This window comes from Gastrolobium bilobum, unplaced genomic scaffold, assembly GCF_033153095.1.
Source record: "Gastrolobium bilobum isolate Gb01-03AN ecotype WA unplaced genomic scaffold, APGP_CSIRO_Gbil_v1 utg7116, whole genome shotgun sequence".
In the NCBI taxonomy this organism is placed as follows: Eukaryota; Viridiplantae; Streptophyta; class Magnoliopsida; order Fabales; family Fabaceae; genus Gastrolobium; species Gastrolobium bilobum.
In genome coordinates, this window is record NW_026897985.1 from 192,430 (window position 1) to 212,725 (window position 20,296).

General features: G+C 35.9%; 1 protein-coding gene and 1 non-coding gene across 2 annotated transcripts; one reads left to right on the forward strand and one right to left on the reverse strand.

Annotated features, from left to right (window-relative positions):
- The first annotated feature begins 652 nt into the window (after nucleotides 1-652).
- Nucleotides 653-759, forward strand: LOC133311946 (small nucleolar RNA R71). Its single transcript, XR_009751615.1, has one exon. It is a non-coding gene; the product is annotated as a small nucleolar RNA R71 (small nucleolar RNA).
- A 6,428-nt stretch (nucleotides 760-7,187) lies between these two features.
- On the reverse strand, nucleotides 7,188-19,974 carry LOC133311934 (respiratory burst oxidase homolog protein E). Its single transcript, XM_061513064.1, has 14 exons — nucleotides 19,464-19,974; nucleotides 18,575-18,734; nucleotides 17,394-17,442; nucleotides 11,749-11,862; nucleotides 11,135-11,557; nucleotides 10,651-11,034; nucleotides 10,450-10,545; nucleotides 9,558-9,673; nucleotides 9,295-9,465; nucleotides 9,055-9,214; nucleotides 8,782-8,970; nucleotides 8,508-8,636; nucleotides 8,316-8,394; nucleotides 7,188-7,297 (listed from the first exon to the last, which is right to left on the reverse strand). Exons 1-14 carry the CDS (start codon nucleotides 19,972-19,974, stop codon nucleotides 7,188-7,190), a joined length of 2,691 nt encoding a protein of 896 aa, XP_061369048.1.
- Nucleotides 19,975-20,296: the final 322 nt, after the last annotated feature.

A 20,296-nucleotide genomic window follows, 5' to 3' on the forward strand; every position in this document is an offset into this window, starting at 1 on the left:
CTTGACATAATTTTCCAGGGTGTTGATGCGTGGGTCATCTCTGTGGAACGGAACGTAGTTGTTTCTTCTTTGTTCAGACGTTCCACTGCTGCTACCTTGCTGATAGTGCTGCTGATTGTTGTTGAATGGTCTCTGGTTAATGGGTGGCCTCCATTGGGTGTTGTGGTTCTGGTCCTTAATGATAGTTCCTCCAGGGCTTGAATGTGTATTTCGTCCTGCTTGTTGATTGTCTATAGTGAAGTTCCTATTGCCAAAATTTTCTGCATAACACATCAATGCAGTGGATGGGCAGTCTGTTGAGTCATGAAGGTCACCACAGGCTGAGCATGGTTCTGTTTCAGTTGTTGTGAGTTGTAAGACTTCCATCCTTGGTGCTTCTTGGTCGGCTTTTAGGTTCTTCACTTCATTCATGAGTGATGCCAGCTGGGCTTCCATGGCAGTTTGTTTATCTAGTTCTAGCATGCCAGGCTTCCTCACTGGGCTCACTCTGTCTATTGGCCATTGGAGACATCTTTCAGCAGTCCTTTCTATGATTTCATATCTTGATTCAAGTGTTCCTGTAAAGAAATATCCTCCTGCAGCAAAATCTAAGTAAGACTGAGAAGTATGATCAAGTCCTTTATAGAAAGATTGTAACACTCCCCAACTTTCTACCCCATGGTTTGGACCTTTTCTTATGATGTCCTTGTATCTCTCCCATGCTTCATAGAGATTTTCTCCATAAAACATTCTGAAGTTAGAGATTTTTGCTCTAATATCTGCTTGTCGAGACATTGGGAGAAACCTCTCTATGAACTTGTTAGATAGTTCTTCCCATGTGTGGATTGATCCAGGGGTGAGAGTTTTCATCCATGTTTTAGCTTTTAAGCCTAAGGAGTGAGGGAACAACCTCATTCTCATGCTCTCTTCTGTTACACCCTCAGCTTTAAAATTGTCACAGATATCTTGGAATTTGGTGAGGTGTGTGTAAGGATCTTATGCAGGGAGTCCATTGAAGACCCCTACTTCCCTAATCATGTGAAACATGATAGGTTTTAGTTCAAAATTGGGAGCTACAGGAGGGAGGATTACTCCCCTGTCTGGTCTGTTCCTGAAAGGAGCAGCCAAAGTTCTGAAGTTCTGTTCAGGGGGAACCTCTTCATTGTTATTATTGTGCTCAGCCATGTTTTCAGGAAATCTTTCTCTGAGGTTCCTTCTTCTCCTATGGAGTGTGCGTTCTGGCTCAGGATCAAAGAGAAACTCAGGTACTTCAATGGAGTGGTTAGAGTCTGTTTCAAACTCTTCACTCATAAACCAATAACACAGGGTATATATATATGCACAGCAGATTCAGTGATAAAGAGAAAAAAATATAAAAGTAAAGTCAGATATACAGTATATGTGTTAGAAAACAATGATAAGAACAACAATTAGTGTTTCTATCCCCGGCAACGGCGCCAAAAACTTGTTGGGTGGTTTGCTGATGGTAGAAAAATATAAATTCTGATAGGGGACGTTCCTCTGTTCTTGCAGAACACAGATTCGTCCCTTAGTTCCAACCCAAGTGTGCAAGTGCACGCATCAAGTAATAAAGGGAGTATTAATGCCCAAATTATCGTTCCCACGAGGATAGAGTGCTAATTATTGTTTAAGTAAATACCCTTTTTGGTCCCTAACAAAAAACACGGTCCCCACTTTAGTCCGTTACAAAAATAAATTAGTCAGTTAGTCCCTAACAAATTCAAAGTGGGCCCATTTAGTAGAAATCGTGGTCCCTCTCAAATTCAAAAAATACCCACATTAGTCCCTAAAAAGGACTAAAATGGGTCCACTTTGAATTTTTTAGGGACTAACTGACTAATTTATTTTTGTAAGGGACTAAAGTGGGGACCGTGTTTTTTGTTAGGGACCAAAAATGGTGTTTACTCTTATTGTTTTATCACTGTTTATAAAGAGTGAAAATGAGAAGAAAAGTTAGTAAATGAACTGTCGGGTCAAACGTTCCCTACTGTCTTGACAACGTTCCTCAGGAACAGTAGGTTCAATTTGATGGCAAACAGTTGCTCGTTGCGTTATGTATGTGATCCTTCCTGTTTAGAAGAAGGTGAGATAACAATCATTGGAGTTTTATAAGTGCTAAATGAATTAAAATAAAACTACTAAAACAGAAATAACTATAATCAAGAGACAACAGGGTGGTGGTTAAAACAGTTTAACAGAAGGAACAGATTCACTGCTTCACTCTTAAAGGGGTTGTTTTCTCTGCTCAAGACTTAACACCTTTTGGCTTTGTCTCAGTTTCTTTGCCTGCCAACTCTGATTCCTCAGCTCATGGTCTAGATGGCTCACAAGTTTCCATATTCCTATGGCTCCCTTGACTCCAACAGGTACTTAGTTCAGAACCTTAAAATGGACGAGTTGGCCCTTTATTCCTAAGGTGGCCAGTAGCGTTTTTGTCATGACATCTACCTTCCCCCAATGGCTAAGCTGTCTGAAATCCCTTCCTTATGGAAGTTCCTTTCTTAGTATGTACCCAATCTCCATTGGCACACAATGAATATAGCTTACTTAGCCAAAGAAATACAAAAAGCTTCGGTCAAGAGTTTTGAAAACAGTTCTTTAAGAGTTTCACAGTTTACCCGTTCCACAGATAGTTTAGCTCATGGCTGATAGTTTAAACATAATTATTCTCAACTGAGATCACATAGACCCGAGATTCAGTCAAGAGATAACGATTGGAACGAAGAGAAAAACACTTATATTAAATTAAAAGACAGTTTACAAAAAGAAACATAAAATGGAGAAAGATGGGTATTTGCTTGTGAGGAGTCTTGATGGTTGTCTACAGAGAAGAGAAAAGGGGTTGTCATTTAACTACAGTTACAACTTAAAATTAAACTAAGTTACTAACTACTACTACTACTAGGTGATCTTCTTCCTTCTGGACTTTAATCCCTCCAGAATCAGATGATGTTTTTGTATGAGGGTGGTCCTATTTATAGATGGAAGGAGAGTGGCAAGCTTGTAAATCCTTTTGAGCAAGTTGCTTAAATGAGGGGACAGGATGGTGGCAGCAGATTATGGAAGCTGCGCAAATTGCTGGATGGAACAAGGTTTGGTGATGATTAGCCGTAGTTTGCAGGCCTTCCCATGTTTTGCTTTTCTTTTCAACCAATGAGAACTCTTGATTCCCTGCTCTTCACGTTTCCAGCTGCTCAGTTGGTGCACCGCCTTGCTTTTTAGAAGTCTTTAACTCTATGTTACCTGCAAAGTGTACAGAAGCATTAAATGAATGGAGCAGGTGCATTAAATGCGTCTCAGTCCGTTCCCCTTTTAATATATTTTAAAGGAATACGTTACCATCCGTTCCCCCACTGTGTTTTTGTCACAAATGTGTAAAATAAGTGATTTTCATGCTGAAGTTGCTCATCAGAGGAGGGAACGTATGGTATTTTGCCATCAAAATGGGCTTAGATGGGAACAAATTTACGTCCCATCAAGTTCTCTTCCCTCTTTTCTTTTCTTTCTGTTATTTGCATTTTATTTTGTTTCTTCTATCTTTTAGTTTTTGATTTTCATAAGTAGATTTTCCTTTTCTTTCTAGTAATTATTGAGTGGTACATGGAGTAGACTTAGATAACAGTGTTTGATAGCATAGTCTGTTAGGCTCTGATCTCGATTCTTGGATTGCAATACATGTTGATTGATGTTGTGCTGTTGATTGCATGATTTGGTTGACCCTTGTGAGGTTTTGAGCCTGTATACATGGCATACATCTTCTGGCCATTCTTTCTTTCTTGTGTGTTTTTTCTCTTGATCTTTGTTCTCTAGAACTTGCTCCGGTTCTTTTTGAAACTGTATTTTTTCACTTACATGCATGAATATGATTGAGGCATTCTTTTTTTACCCACTTTAGCCAAATAGCCATCCCTTACTTTATTATCCTTTGGCGAGCTCATTTGAGCCTTTATATCCTTTGTTTCTTAAGCCACATTACAAGCCTAAGTGAAAAACCAATTAATTCCTCACCCTAAAGATTTACTGAGTATTGGTTTCACTGTGATGTTGTATTTAAGTGTGGGGGTTTGCCCGAGGCGTGCAAAAGTTTAGGTGTGGGGAGGGGGGGTGACCATCTGATTCCTTTCTGCTGTGTGTTTTGACTGTATTGATTCAAAAAAAAAACAGAAAGAAAAAGCAAAATATATATGTGTGTGTTTATTTTTATCTTTTCATTATCTTTGTTTTATTTTCTTAGTGTAGTTCTTAACGTAGGCTATTGTAGATTTCTGGGCTGTTTAACTTTCTTTTCTATATTTCATCCAAACCTTCACCTCAGCCCCATTACAACTCTGCATAAAGCCCTCTTCATTTGTGTATGCATGTGTTACTAGCAGTGGAGAAGTAGAACTTGAGCAAGCCTATGGTAGAATGATTTTCTTGAGTAGATTCGAGTGATACACTGATTACCTGATACACTTAAGAGGAAAAAAAAATCAAGAGCATCTTATAAGGAACTATTCTCTGTAATTAGCATGTGCAGTTGAAATTAGCAGGTCTTGTAATTTGAGATTAGGAAATTTTTGTCCTGATTGATTTATCTGTTGGAGACATGTGATCTTTGTGTATTTTTTGTATGCCTGGTAATTGTTAGAAAGGATTGGTTGATCTTAGTCTTTGCTTTCTGTTTTAGTTTATGTCCAGAAGTGCAAAAAGATAAGTGTGGGAAAATTCCTTAGCCATAGTTGATGCTTGTTCTTGGAAGAGTGATCGGTGCATCCTTTCTCTTTACTTTTACTCCTAAACAAGCCTTCTGTTATCCCTTGCTATCTTTTTAATCTCTGGTTTGTAGAGCAAGTCATTTGTATCAACTTTACCTTGCATAAATCAGAATTTTAAAAATCAGTAAGGGTCAAAAGTAAAAACAGAAAATAAAAGTCTAATCTTAAACTCCACAGATACTACTATTGTTGATTTTTGGTCCCCGACAACGGCGCCAAAACCTTGTTGCGAACACGACAAGTATACCGGTAGTACAAGTAATAAAATGATGAGTAGAGTATTGTTCCCACAAGGACTAATTACAAGCAATAATTTCAGCGTTTTTATCTAAGTTAGACAATTCCAAAGAGGATTTCATAGGTAACCAATATTTAATTAAAAATTCAATTAAAGATACAGACTAAAGAAATTGATTTAAAAGATAAACTTAAAATTATGAAAAAAAATGCAGTTAGGTTTACGTCACCTCTAATTCAATTCAATAATATTCTATCTCAATTGTTTCAAATAATTCTTCATTTAAGAATTAATTGGTTAAATCCTATTGTCTTATCTTTTTAACCCTTTAACCCAATCAGAATCCTAATGTCTTAGAAATTCTTTTTAGATTAAGCCTTAAGTGCGATGAATTATAAAAGTTTGCAATTCCTACAAGCATATGTCTAGATCATGCAAGAATTAGTGTCCTACCCTTGTCTAGATGAATATCCCAATATGTCTATTGTGAATCCTAACCCTCTTTATCCCTATCTAATTGGCCAAATTATATAAGAATTTAAACATGCAAATCAAGGTAAACACAAACAATTTGAGATAGTTTATTAATGAAAAGAATTAAACTAAAACAAGGATTCACGTTGGATCCATATTCCTAACTATTAAGAGAAATTAGCCAGACATATCTGATTTAAACAAAACAAGAAAAGAAATTAAATTGATGAAATGAGTAGAAGAAGAATAATGGTTGATTGCCACCGCAAAACTTTGATCTTCCTTTAATCTTTGTCTTGAGCTCTGAAAAACAGGGTTCTCCTATGGTCTCTGCTTTCTCTCCTTCAGAATATGTCAGCCTCCTCTCTGTTTTCAAGAGTTGCCTTTTAATAGTGATGGAACTATATCTTTTAATTTTCCATAAGATCTTCAATATAATCTCTCACTAGAATCTCCAATCAAATATTTAATCAAATCCTTGAAATCTTCCCTTTTATATTTAAAGGAAAACTTTCTTTAAAAATATTCAAGAGAATCTTCAATAAGATCTTCAATCAATTATATGATTCATAGATCCGAAACAAATCCCCAGTTTTCAATTTATCTTTTTATCGAGTTGAAAATTACTGCAAAATATAAGAATTATTATGAAAATATTACTGAGAATAAAATAACACTTTAATTATAATTTTCATAACTTTTAATTATTTTTAAATCAATTTCATCTACATATTAACCCTTAATACATAATAAATTGGAGACTTATCAATTTCTCCTTTTCATTTTTTGGCAAAGGATTCTTGCTTACCCAAGTAGATCAAAACTCAGGTTAAGCCAATTCAATTCCAAATCTCCTAGTCAAAGCATTATTCGTGTCCGGTAGAGGTGGCAATATGGTTGGTTTGTCCCGTCCCGCCCATACCCGTCAAAAACGGGCAAGGCGGGTTGGCCCGCCTTTGAATATGGGTTCAAAAATTCAACCCACCTTGTTTTATGATGGGTCAACCCGCCTACCCGCCATTTAAAAAATAAGAAATAATTAAAATTCAAAAATAAATTAAATTTTACAAAATTTTAATATTACTTACTTTCATTTCACACCCCCTACATTTTTTCCAATCTCAATTTTAAATATAAATTGATATTCAATTATACATTCTTTAGAAACTCATTTTTACCTGTATATATAGATAACATGTCATAAATAAAGTTTTTATTTTTAATTTTTTAGAAGAGTATTAAGATAAAAAAAAATTGAATATCACAAAAGCTTAATTACAAATAAAATACTCCCTAATAGTAAAAAAAAAAAAATCTAACCTAACAGGCCATCCTGCCTCAACTCGCTTCTAACCCATTTTGATTCACAACCCACCAGGTTGGTGGATTGAAATGTTTAACCCAACTAGTCCTTTTTGATGGATTGATGGGTTGATCTGTCGTGTTCAACTTATATTATCACCTCTAGTATCCCGTCGGTAAGTGAAATTTTGCATTGTGTAAAAAATGCTTAAATGGTGTTTGCGTGACGCTAAAATATATGTATACTTTCTTGTGTTATTGGATTTTGTACTGTACTGTATTTGTATATCAAAAAAGATAACTACATCTTGCTTCCCTCTTACCATGACCTAAACATTTTCTTAATTTCCATTTTCAATCATTTAAATGATAATTACAAAAGAGTAAACAGAAGTTGTTTAAATTTAATTTCCTATTTAGAAGTACTCCTTGTGAAAGTTGAAGCGTGTAGTGGTCTTGTGGCTCAGCTCAAGCGATAGCTTCTTGAGCTCCTTGGCCAACACCGGCATTCCGCAGTAGAACACCCCTGCAAGTTTTATGCATCATTTGCTTGCTAAAATTGTACTAGAATATTCAAGAAACAAAAAATGGAATGAGGTTTACAAGTGTTGATCAAACTACTCGTTTCTCTCTGAACCCCCTTTTAAACAGACTTATTTCTCATCTCTACCTCTGCATGTGCTCTGTATGCAAAGAGGATTTTTTGTTTGTTATAGACGACCATTTCTGCTTTAACTCTCAATTATTAGTATTTCAGTTGGAAATTATAAAAGACAATTCTTAATAACATTTTAAATTAGGAATAATTAACTATTTTACAGGTTAATGATATTCAAAGAGGGGCTAATAAGTTACTATTTATCGACTTAATTAACCATTAACTTCGAAATATTTTTCTCATTGGTTTTTATTTATTTATTTGTAATTTTTCTTCCTTTGTATGTATTTTGATTGTCACTCGTCGAATATATAACATGTCACATGTTTCTGTATTTTGTGTTTTCTGTTTACAAAAGATGCTAGAAAATTGTTTAACAAGATATTGATTTCTTTCACCACGGTCTTTGGAACACAGAGACCCAAACTTCCTTTTAAGGTAGGTTGTTTATATCAGCACCTACTTCTACATCATCCACAGTTTCAAGCAGTTCTTACACCCTCTCCCCTGTTGTCTTCATTTATCTTTCATAAAAAACATTAATGTTTCCGATTTTAAGTATATTTGTAAGTGTCCGATGTTTCTGTTTCTGTTGGAAAAAAAAATATCTTTGTTACCTTCACGCAAAAATGAATGGATCTCTTTAATATTTTTTCTTCACAATCAGGCCCAATCATTTTTATGTGTAAAAAAAAAAAAAAATCTGCAATAAAAACATAAATAATTTCCTTTATTTATGATGTTATCTAACCTATCACAGAGGACTTATATCATGTCCGCCTCATGTGAGGTATAGCATAGGCAAGTTAAAAATAATTTTGAGAAAAGAGAAGTTTAGAATATCCTTTTTGAGAAATAATTCTGCAATCTGTAGCAAGTAATTTACCTACTGTAGAATACGGATGTTTAGAGGCTATCTTAGTGAAAACTTCTTTCCAATTAGGCCTAGCGAAGTGTGTCCTTACCTGCAATTGGAAAACAATATAAAAAAATGTCATATTTGGGTGTGTGATTACTGTGAACTGAAACAGTAATACTTGTTCTATATGTTCATGACTTCAGGTACTGAAGAGCTCACCCGAGTGCCTGAGAGGATGTCAACACCATTTTTGGCATGGTTTAGTGCTTGGATCATGGTGATTAAGGTTGATCTTGCATCCCCCTCTTCATAGACACTTGTAAGATAGTTATGAAGTTCAATTTGACCCTGACTCATGGTTAAAAAAAACAGAGAACGACAGTCATTAGCAGCTTCATGATAATTGACTCTTCTTTTTCGTACGAATGATATAGTATATAGATTAACTCTTTATAGGTAGGGAGGAGACTTATTTGCAAACATCATATATTACTTTGTGGTCCATTTCTGCAACTTCGTCCATTACTCCTTTAAACCATTCAAAAGATCCAGGTTCCCTGGTAACCCAGTAGAAATAAGCATTTGTTGTCCTTTGTGATCTCTTATTTCCTCCTGGCGTCAGATTAAAAGATGTAAAACTATTGAAGCTCTCATCTGATTTGGTTGTTTCTGTGTTTGACTCCTGCACATGACCTTACAAAAATTGACAACTGAAGGTAAAAGTGGAAGCAACTTTATAAAAAGGCAGCCTGAGTATGAATGGTACCATTTGTTCATCAATCGTTCTTGTGTCATTGAGAAGATCTCTGAGAATGCTAATGAAAGGAGTTGCTCCAATTCCTAATCCTATGAGGAGCAGTACATCAAAATTTTGGTAATCTTGTGCTGGAGCTCCGTAAGGGCCATCAACTAGCAATCTCGGTTGTCTGTGTACCAAAATTCTACATTGAATAATTTATAATTTCATAATTTGGATCCATGAAAAAAATATCTGGCCAATACTTACCCTCTTTGATCCATTTGCACTAGTTCACCAAATGTTGCTCTACAATTAACCAAAGGTAGTTTGTCATCTTCGGTTAAAAGTAGCTTAAGTTCTTGCGTCCAGTCTCCTACTGTGCGAATGTGAACACTTAGGTACTCATCTCCTGGTGCTGAGGTAATGGAGAATGGATGCCTGAAATGTCGAGACATTTATTTGGATGCTCTCATTGACTATATGATTGATGATAAATTGATAATAGACCTGAGAGCTAGAACCACACTCACCACTCAAACGGAGAGATTTTGGGGCATTGTAAAAATATGTACTGTCCGCTTTTGTACTTAAATCCATTAGGCTTGGACATGATTAAGCTAAAGACATTCCCTGGTAGCACCGAAACCTGCTAGGTCAAAGTTAGGAAATTTATATGGAAAAATGTTTTTCTCATGTTATATCATCCTCATGCTATGTCTGGAAGTTGTTGAACAAAGGAGTAGAAAAGCCAAATCGGTGAAGGAAACGGAGAGATATTTTTTTCCCATTATTTAGATGCTTAAGCAAGCAAAAAGAGAGAATTTCATTCTTTATGTTTTTGGGACTTGAAATAAATCACATTTATCTGCTGAGCAGTAAAGTATAAAATAAAGATTTGTGTCTCTTCTCTTGCCCCCCTCTCTCTCTCTCTCTCTCTCTCTCTCTCTAGTGAATGCTCACAACTAAGATAAGGGAATGGAAAACGAGTGTAGTCTACAGTGGGAGTTTGTACTCACGCATATTTCTTGTACACCCTATAATTCTGACAACTAATAAATTGTTTTATGCGGCGTTTGTTACAGGAAAATTTTTTATTTGTCTTGGAAATCTCGATTTTTAAAAATATAATTTTTACATTCAGTTTGCGATAATATCTGAAAATTTAAAATTTAAAAAAATTAAGTTTCCTAAGAATCTGAAAAAATCCGTGTACCAAACGGCCCTAAGAAAACATGTTTTCTCATCAGAATCAAACGTGCCATTAAATATACTCAAATCAATCAACTTCTTAGGGACAAAAATGCTGCAGAGAAAATTTCAGTCGTAATTTTTTTTAAAAAGAAAAGGAAATGCAATTTTAAACTACACTATACTCATCCGCAACAAAAAGTAGAGAATAAAATGAGGGTTTGTTTTTATTACCTTTAGAATTTGTACTGTATAATGTGCTGATCTACGAGTTCGTAGAGTACGCTCTGCTACGTACAGCAAAAGTGGAACAGAGATATACATCCAAGTCTGGAAAAGGGGAAAAAAAAATTGTTTTCAACTTTTTTAAGTTGGTGTACTTCAGGCAACATTCACTTTTATCATGCTTATGTAGATTGTAGTTCGAATTCTTACCGTTTTCTGGTACCAGCTATGGGCTAAATACAAGAATGATCCATGGATGAAAAGCAGAACGTAGACAAGACCAAAAAGGTGGTGTGAGTACCAGAATGAATTAAAGCCCGTCAATCTGTTGAAGGGTGGAGGAAGCCTGATAGCGTTTCTCCGAAGGTGGTGAGTTGCTAGAGTAAAAGAGATAGCCATCAAAATAACCATTGAGATTCCACTAACGCCTTCAACACTGGTTAGAAGGGTTTTATATGTGGGCTTTTTATTATGGAAATCCGAAGATATAAGTGAAAATTTTTCTGGCGAAGAATTTACGAGAAGGGGGAAATCACATGCCAGATGATTGCCTGCATGAACAGCGACTCCAACAGCTATGGCAAATGCAATCATCTGTAAAAAGGACAGGGGACAAAATCAAATGTTGCCAATTTCTTAGTGCAAGTGAATTAATGAGTCAATACTAAATATTCCTGGTTGACACCTCTCCTACCTTGTGGAAATTAATGTTGTCATCAAAGGGGACAAATTTCCTGGCTCTTGTCGAACGAAGCCATGTCAATGTGTTTCGACAAACTGGTAAAAGGATGAGAGCCATGTTGAGCTTCAGTGTCTCTGCAGCACCTTTGGCTATTGGTAAGCAGTAACCCATGACTTGGAAAGTTGATCTGTTTCTATACTGGCAAAATTTCCAGGCAAAAAGGCAAGCAGTGGTAATCAACCACAATAACAAAATCCATCCCCTTCTCCAATATTCTAATGCAAGACATTGGAGTGTCCTGCATAATCTTTGTATCTCATTTCTTGGCCTCAAAGCGGTTATATTTTGACTCCAGCTTACACTTGTGGGACTGAGTTGTCCGCTGTAGTTCATGTATCTATCCTTTTGCAGTAATAACATTTCGAGCTGCCACAGCTGAGTAAAGAGGGAAAAAAAAAAATATAGGATCAAGAAATCGTAGCGAAATTTGTAATTTATACGCAAACAAATCTATAATCTCCAAAATTTGGATCACACGAAACAATAGGTAGTTATTTTATTTTATTTTAATGTAATTGTTTGAAGTTTCAAATTATTCTCATTTCCCTAATTTTTCCCACTCTTACCTCGATATAACCCAGGTTTTCTGGATCCAATTCTTCCATGATTAATGCAGCGTATCCTTCAGCTTGTTCTTTTAGCTTCGATAGATTGTTTGCAGAAGCACTGAGCATTATGAGCTGTTGAATAAAATTGAAAACAGAGGATATGATCAAAGCATGATATAATTACTATGATATAATTACTTTGAGTATCACGTCAGCAATAAGAAAAGTAATAACGTAGAATCGTCAAAGGTCTTATTTTTCAACATTTTTTTTTTTTATTTCCCTTTTCTTTCTTCCCTTATGAATATAATAATATGCATTTAATTTAATCAGTCTAGACTCTAGATGAATGTAGCTACAATATAAACTCATGTAGTTTTCCTTAAAATGAAAATAATTCTCTTGAATCTATCAAATAATTTTTATTTATTTTACTTTCATCTACAAAATATATATTTAATTTTACAAGTTATTTTATGCATACAACAATATGTATATCTCAATATATATATATATATAGAGAGAAATATTATATTTACAAACTTTTTGTTTACAAACTCTTACAAACTACACTAAGTATGATCAGTCAGTGCATGACTGATCATACTTAATGTAATTTGTAAAAAAAATTTGTAAATGGATCCTTTCACAAACATATATATAGGGCTTATCGTTTCTCAAGTTGCTTGAGATAACTTTATCTCCAGTTACTAAATCATAATCGTACAAAAATGGATAAAGGGTGATGAAGGAAGAGAAATAAAAAGGGAATCATAACAATTCAAAGTTGAATCAATTAATATAAAGAAATAAATAAACAAAACAACGTAGTTTTTGGCTATACGAAGATAAATATATCTCAAGCTGTTTGAGAAATATTTTTCTCATATATATGGCTTATCCTTTCTCAAGCTGCAGCTTGAGATGATTTTATCTCCAGCTACTAAATCATAACCGTACAAAAATGGATCAATGGTGATAATTGAAGAAAGAGAAAGACAATCATAATCATTCAAATGTGAATCAATTAATATAAGAAAATAAATAAACAAAACGACGTAATTTTGATAACAGAAGTTGCTGTAATTCGCAGCTTGATGATATATCAAATTGGGTCTATTATATAGACCAAGATTTACAATTGGTTACATCAGGAAATCAGCTAAACTTAAGGAACAGAAAGCATAAATCAAGCTAATCTATTTATATCAGGAAATCAGCTAAACTTAAGGAACAGAAAGCATAAATCAAGCTAATCTATTTACATCAGGAAATCAGCTAAAACTAAGGAACAGAAAGCATAAATCAAGCTAATCTATTTTAATATACAAGGTAACAAACCGTGATAGTTACAATCAGGATCCTAACAAATTAATGCTACTCTAATACTCCCCCTCAAGGTGGAGCATGGAGGGAGGAGATGCCCAACTTGGAAGTCAAAAAATCGAATTGTTTGGATCCAAGTGCTTTGGTCATAATATCTGCGGGTTGAGAACTAGTGGGGATATGTTGAGTAGAAATAGTCTTGCTGAGAAGATAGTCCCGAACAAAATGGCAATCTAACTCGATATGCTTGGTACGCTCATGGAACACTGGATTAGAAGCAATATGAATAGCAGACTGACTGTCACAAAACAGTTGCATAGGGGCTGCATGAGGAATATCAAGAGAGCTGAGAAAAGACTTTAACCAAATAAGCTCAGAAGTCGCAGCTGCCATGGCACGGTATTCAGCTTCAGCAGAGGAGCGGGATATTGTGTTTTGCTTCTTGGTTTTCCAAGAAATAGGAGAATGTCCAAGAGTAACAAAATAACCAGTGACTGATTTTCGAGTCAAGGGACAACTAGCCCAATCCGAATCACAATAGGCACGAAGAAGAAGATCACTGTCAGATCGAAGAAGGAGTCCTTGGCCAGGATTGGACTTAATGTACCGAAGAACACGAATAGCCGCATCGTAATGTATCTGCATAGGATGCTGCAAAAACTGAGAAAGTGTGTGAACTGCATAACTAAGTTCTGGTCGTGTAATCGTGAGATATACAAGACGGCCAACAATACGTCTATAACGTTTAGGATCATCAAACGGAGGTCCTTCAGCAAGAGCAAGCTTGTGATTGGGATCCATAGGATAAGCAACCGGTTTACAACTTTGAAGTCCACATTCCTTAAGAATATCCAAAGCAAATTTGCGTTGAGTAAGAAACAAACCGGTCTTGCTTCGAGCAAATTCAATGCCAAGAAAATACTTGAGGGGACCAAGATCTTTGATTTTAAACCAGGTTTGTAAATGAGCTTTGACACGGTCACAGAGAGAAGGATCACTACCTGCCAACAAAATATCATCTACATAGACAAGTATAGCAACATAATGGGAACCAGTCGAGTAAGTGAACAACGTATAATCAGCACGAGACTGAACAAAGCCGAAACTGAGGAGAGAACTACGAAGCTTAGCAAACCAATTTCGTGGGGATTGCTTGAGACCATAAAGTGAACGTTGAAGCTTACAGGCGTGACCAGACTTGGTTTGGGAGAAACCGGGAGGAAAACGCATAAAGACTTCTTCATCCAAATCGCCATGGAGAAAGGCATTTTGAACATCCAGCTGAAAAATGCTCCATTTTCGAGCTACAGCTACAGATAAAAATGTACGCACACTTGTCATTTTAGCCACCGGTGCAAAAGTCTCAGTGTAATCTTCTCCTTCGATCTGATTGTTCCCAGCAATAACCAGACGCGCTTTATAGCGTTCAATGGTTCCATCAGAATTGTACTTGATGCGGTACACCCACTTACATGGAATAGCTTTCTTACCAGAAGGGAGAGGTTGAATTTGCCAAGTATGATTGGCTTCCAATGCATCAATTTCGGCTTGCATGGCTTTCTGCCAATGAGGATATTGCATAGCCTCTTTAAATGATTTGGGTTCCAGGTTACTATCCATGGCGGCAAGAAAAATCTGATGGTGCGAAGAAAATAATGCATTAGAAACATAATGATCAATGGAATATTGAATACCTGAGTCGATTGGAGAAGTGGAGAGACGAGGAAAGGGTGTAGTCATTGTGTTGCATACATAATCCTTTAAATGAGATGGGGGACGTCTGGCACGCTGTTCACGAATATCTGCCACAGATGCAGTGTTGGGTTCTGTCAACGGAACCGGTGAACCAGGGACATCCGTGGATGAAGTAATAGAACCCGGAACTGGGGAGGACGAACTCCCCCTGTCATCAAGCTCCGCTGTGGGAGTATCAATAGCAGTAACAGGTGCCACATCATAATCGGTGAAGACAGCTTGTGGTGACGGTACATGGACAGAAGGTGCAGATGAAGTTGCAGCCAATGGAAAAATAGTTTCATGAAATAAAACATCACGAGAAACAAATATTTCATGAGTGGAGATATCCATGACCTTCCATCCTTTTTTGTTGAAAGGGTAGCCAACAAACACACACTTACGGGAGCGAGGAGCGAACTTGTCATGTGGTTTGGGTAAAACAGTAGTGTAACATAAACTCCCAAAGACCCGTAAGTGATCATACTTTGGTGGAGTGCCATGCAAAACTTCATAGGGACACTGACCACCAAGGAGTGGAGTCGGTGTCCTGTTGATGAGGTGAGCAGCGGTCAAGATGCATTCTCCCCAAAGAGATATAGGTAAGTGACCATCAAAACGCAAAGCACGAGCCACGTTGAGGATGTGACGATGACGACGTTCAACGCGTCCATTTTGCTGTGGGGTGTAAGTGCATGATAATTGATGATGAATACCGTAGGATGAGAGAGCCTCTTGGACTACAGATGACAAAAATTCAGTCCCATTATCACTCTGAATTCGCTTAACAGATGCATCATATTGGGTGCGAACCAAGTGGAGAAACCGAAGTAAACATGTGGAAGTTTCAGTTTTATTGCGCATCAAAAAAATCCAAACATGTCTACTAAAATCATCGACTACAGTTAAAAAATAGCGGGCACCAGTTGTAGATGCCATATGATATGGCCCCCATATATCACAGTGAAGTAAATCAAAAGGATGTAAACAACGTTTATTATTAATAGGAAAAGGACTTCGTGGTTGTTTGGCTTTACAACAAACGTCACAAGGAGCCAAATTGTTTGCATTGGAAATAAAAGGTAACAAAGATAAATAACGGGAAGATGGATGTCCTAGACAACGATGCCATAGTGCTGCAGAATCTGACGTACTGGCAACATGAGCAGAAGCTGATGATGCACACAATATATACACCCCTTCTCGTTCAACACCCGTTCCAATCGTCCTCTTCTGCTTTAGGTCCTGTATCAAACAAACAGAATTAACAAACAATGCCAAGCAAGACTGGCGCAGAAGCTGAGATACAGAAATCAAATTACAAGCCAATGAAGGGACATAAAGAACATTGGAGAGATGAAGAGAAGAGCCCAAAGTAATGCTGCCACATTGCGTAGCAATATCATGAACTCCATTCGGCAGTCCCACAGAACAAGGAGAAATAGAATGCACATTGGATAGATAGGAGAGTGTGCCCGTCATGTGTTGGGATGCACCACTGTCGATGATCCAAGATGGGTGTAAAATCTTACCCGTAAGTTTATCAACTGGAGGGGCAGAAGAGACAGCCAAGGACATGAGATGTTGTAGAACTTCTGGTGTAAAATCTGCCATGGAGATGGATGCTGATGACGGCTCAGAAGGAACCGAAGGCAGAGAAGTATGAGCAGCCCAATTTTCATAATTGGATTGTCCACGGAGGATGACCGTGGTGAGAACAGCACCAGGATTGTCGGATGGGTGCAGGTAAAAGGGTGACTTAGAATCAGAAACCTTGAAGGTTTTAGGTGCGGAAGTCATGATGAAAAAAAAAATGAAGGCTTGTTGATCGTCAAGCTCTTGATACCATAACAGAAGTTGCTGTAATTCGCAGCTTGATGATATATCAAATTGGGTCTATTATATAGACCAAGATTTACAATTGGTTACATCAGGAAATCAGCTAAACTTAAGGAACAGAAAGCATAAATCAAGCTAATCTATTTACATCAGGAAATCAGCTAAACTTAAGGAACAGAAAGCATAAATCAAGCTAATCTATTTACATCAGGAAATCAGCTAAAACTAAGGAACAGAAAGCATAAATCAAGCTAATCTATTTTAATATACAAGGTAACAAACCGTGATAGTTACAATCAGGATCCTAACAAATTAATGCTACTCTAATATTTGAAGTGACCGAAGATAAATATATCTCAAGCAACTTGAAAAATATTTTTCTCATATATATATATATATATATATATATATATATATATATATATATATATATATATGACTTTCTAAAAAATTTTATATGCATATAAATATAATGAAATAATGAACCAAACATCCAACTATCATTTATTTTCATTCATGTCAAATAAGAATATTCATTGAGTTGATGTCAAATATGGAAAGTATAAGTTGATATATTTTTAAGTAACATTTTGCGGCTTACGTTCTTTGTTGTTTTCAGAAGTTTGTTCGTAACTGTTTCCAGAACTCTCGTTTTTTTCAATGCATGTCACCAGATGCTAGTGCAGAGACTGTAGAGGACTAATCCTTGCTTTATTTTATCGAGTAAAATTTACATTTATTTTCGTTAGCATCTTAAATTTTACCTCTTGTACTTCCTCGCTAGTAATTCTTCCATCTTCGTTACTGTCTGCCCTGAAACAAATAGAATTTTTAATTTAAAATTGGAAGAACAATGTCAAATTTACAATGACTTATCCTAATATGCAAGGGTATGTTTGGTTTCAGTGAAAATTTTAGATATAAATTTTATATGAAAAGTAATATCTCATCCTTATATTTTACATTAAGATTTTAGTAAATATCAAATTGATTTTAACTAATTTTACTTAATTTTTTTCTTTAAATTAAGAAATGGAAAAAATCAAAATTAATATACTCTCCAAATGTGGGAATAAATAATGTTGCAATGACAACTGCACAAGATTCTATAAACGACTTTTTAAAATTCTTTTTACATGATGTCTTGATGCTGTTAGTGAAATGGGAGGTTGTAGGTTAAAGTATATGTAAAGCAGTATGTATGAGATTCAATTATAAAATCAAATCGTTCGCAAACGAATTTATACTGACACTTGAACTATGATTCGTAAGCTGATTTACTTGAATTCAAGTGATTATTTCTTTATGAATTTGAATTATCTCCTTTTACTCAACAATAGGACAAGTCCTGTTCTAGATGACTTTCTTAAAATTCTTATTATTAATTCACTTAAAATTATATGTATGTTTATATGTTTAAGTAAATACAAACATCGGGAACTACCAAAAATAAAATAAAATACAAACATCGGGAAACAATTATCCAAAAACATGTACAAGTGAAACCCCTAAAAGAGACAAAGAAACAAACACTAACAAATATAGTGAATCTCACCAACAAATTAAATATTGGAACACATATCTTAAATTTTATACAAAATAATATTTTGATTTTGTAATAAAATATTGAAGTTAAAATATATTTTCGTCCTTGTACATTAGAATAGTTTTAATTTAATTTAATTTTTCTTTACATTTTGCTGTATTATAACTCTAACAAATAATTATATAATACCAACATACGATAACGACCAAATTAAAAACAATTATCATTATTACCAAAAAAAAACAATTATCATAACGGCACTAAATATAAAAATAATTTTGGTATAATAATTAAATTAAAAATAACTATTGAGTATAAGGTCACTGAAAAAGACATATTTGTTTCTTAATAATTTTAAATAAAATGCACCGCGATCACAGAGAGCAACCAAGAACTTACATGTCAAAGAAAATCTGAAGGCGAGCATCAAAGCTCTGATCCGAAATTTGCAACCAGAAGTGATGCAGCTCTTCTTTGGTTATGTTGTTCACTTTCCGTTCCCTCCTTCGAGCTAATGCATCAAATATACCCACCGCAAATTCCTTTGAATCCTCCATTCCTTTCATTAATCAATTTAGCACAAATATAATTATTTGAGTGAAATTGTATTTTTATCTTAATTTGAATATGTATATCTCGTATAAAATTTAAATTATAGTAGTTTCGTAACAACTGATTTTAGAGTTAAAATATTTGTTATTTGTTCCCAAAAAAAAAAAAAAAAAAAAAAAAAAAAACCAAATTTACACTTATGACGTATTTGGGAATTATTTTTTCCCCATCAATGAAAACTTTTTTTATTCCCCTTAAAAAAGATATTTTGTATAAATAATGTGTTTGTTAAAAGTGGAAAAAATTTACTATAATAGTAAATCACTCACTTTACACATCAAAAAGACATTTTTAAAACTTTCTTTTTAAACATTTTGATTATAATTATATTGATTATTTAGTAGGTGTGATTTCTTTGTCAAACTCGTTCCACCACTCTACATAATCTAAATAAATTATTTTATTTTTGCATAAAAGATAGCTTTTAAAAATAATTTTTCAATAAACGAAATCATACATAAAATTGATTTTACCATAATTAATTTAAAAAAAAAATCAATTATACATAAAATCAGTTATTCTTGCACGTAAGAAACCAAACATATATTCAAGTGTGAGTGAGGTTAATTTTCATGTACCAAAACTGCTTCTATAATCTTAATTATTTTCTTGGCATCTTAATTATTTTCTTGGCATCTTAATTATTTTCTCGGCATCCAAACAAGACGTTACGTACCAATGCATTCACCGAAGTCCTCTCTAGCGAGCAAGCCATGCTTAGCCAACAACCCGAACCTCTCTTCCACCTTTCTCCATAACTCTTCACTCGCTTCGCTCGACTTGCTTATGAATCTCAAACCTTTCAGAGCTCTTTGCGCGCTCGATCGCGTCCGTTCAAGCTTCGCGCGCATTCTCCGAGCATTTCGCGCTGTCACCACCGGATCTTCGACGGTGGCGACACTCTCCGACGACGCTGAAGTCCGCGACGACAACGACCGCAGCCACGGGAACTTCCTCCGAATCCTCGACGTAATCGAGAGGCTCCTCGAGACGACGGCGCCGCCTTCGTCTCCGGCGACGGGACTCGACAACGGCGATGCGTTGGGAGCGGAAGACGCGGCGGCGGCGGCGAAGGCTACAGGTGCAACGTTGCGAAGCACGACGGCGTCGTCTTCGAGCTCCAAGGTTATCTCAACGAGCTCCCGGTGGTGATTTCTCCGGAGGTCGTTGAGAAACACCGGCAACATAGAGCCGTAGGCATGCCCTCCCGACTCCGGCGACGAGGTTCCGATGTTTTCCGGCAAGTCGAGTTCGTCGGTGCTGCACCTCCCAAACGACGACGTTCTCATCGAAAGCTTGTGAGCTGGCAATGTTGTTTCTTTTTTTAATTAATTCTTCTCGTAGCGAATTCTTCTTTCTCTCTCTAAAATGCGGGATGCAGAGAGAGAGAGAGAGAGAGTAGAAAGAGGCTAGAGAGAGAGTTTTTGGTTCACACGTTTGGACGTGAAGGTCTGTATAAAAAGAAAGGCAAGGAAAGATTGGAAAACAAGACAAACACCTCTCAACGAA

What these genes read in the sequence shown, in the direction of transcription:
- LOC133311934 (XM_061513064.1), bottom strand. Translation starts at nt 19,974, where the DNA reads ATGTTGCCGGTGTTTCTCAACGACCTCCGGAGAAATCACCACCGGGAG. An exon ending in CTAGCGAGGAAGTACAAGAG is followed by an intron (nt 11,863 to 17,393) that starts GTAAAATTTAAG and finishes TTTATTCAACAG; the next exon opens with CTCATAATGCTCAGTGCTTC. An exon ending in GAACGATTGATGAACAAATG is followed by an intron (nt 8,971 to 9,054) that starts GTACCATTCATA and finishes GGTCATGTGCAG; the next exon opens with GAGTCAAACACAGAAACAAC.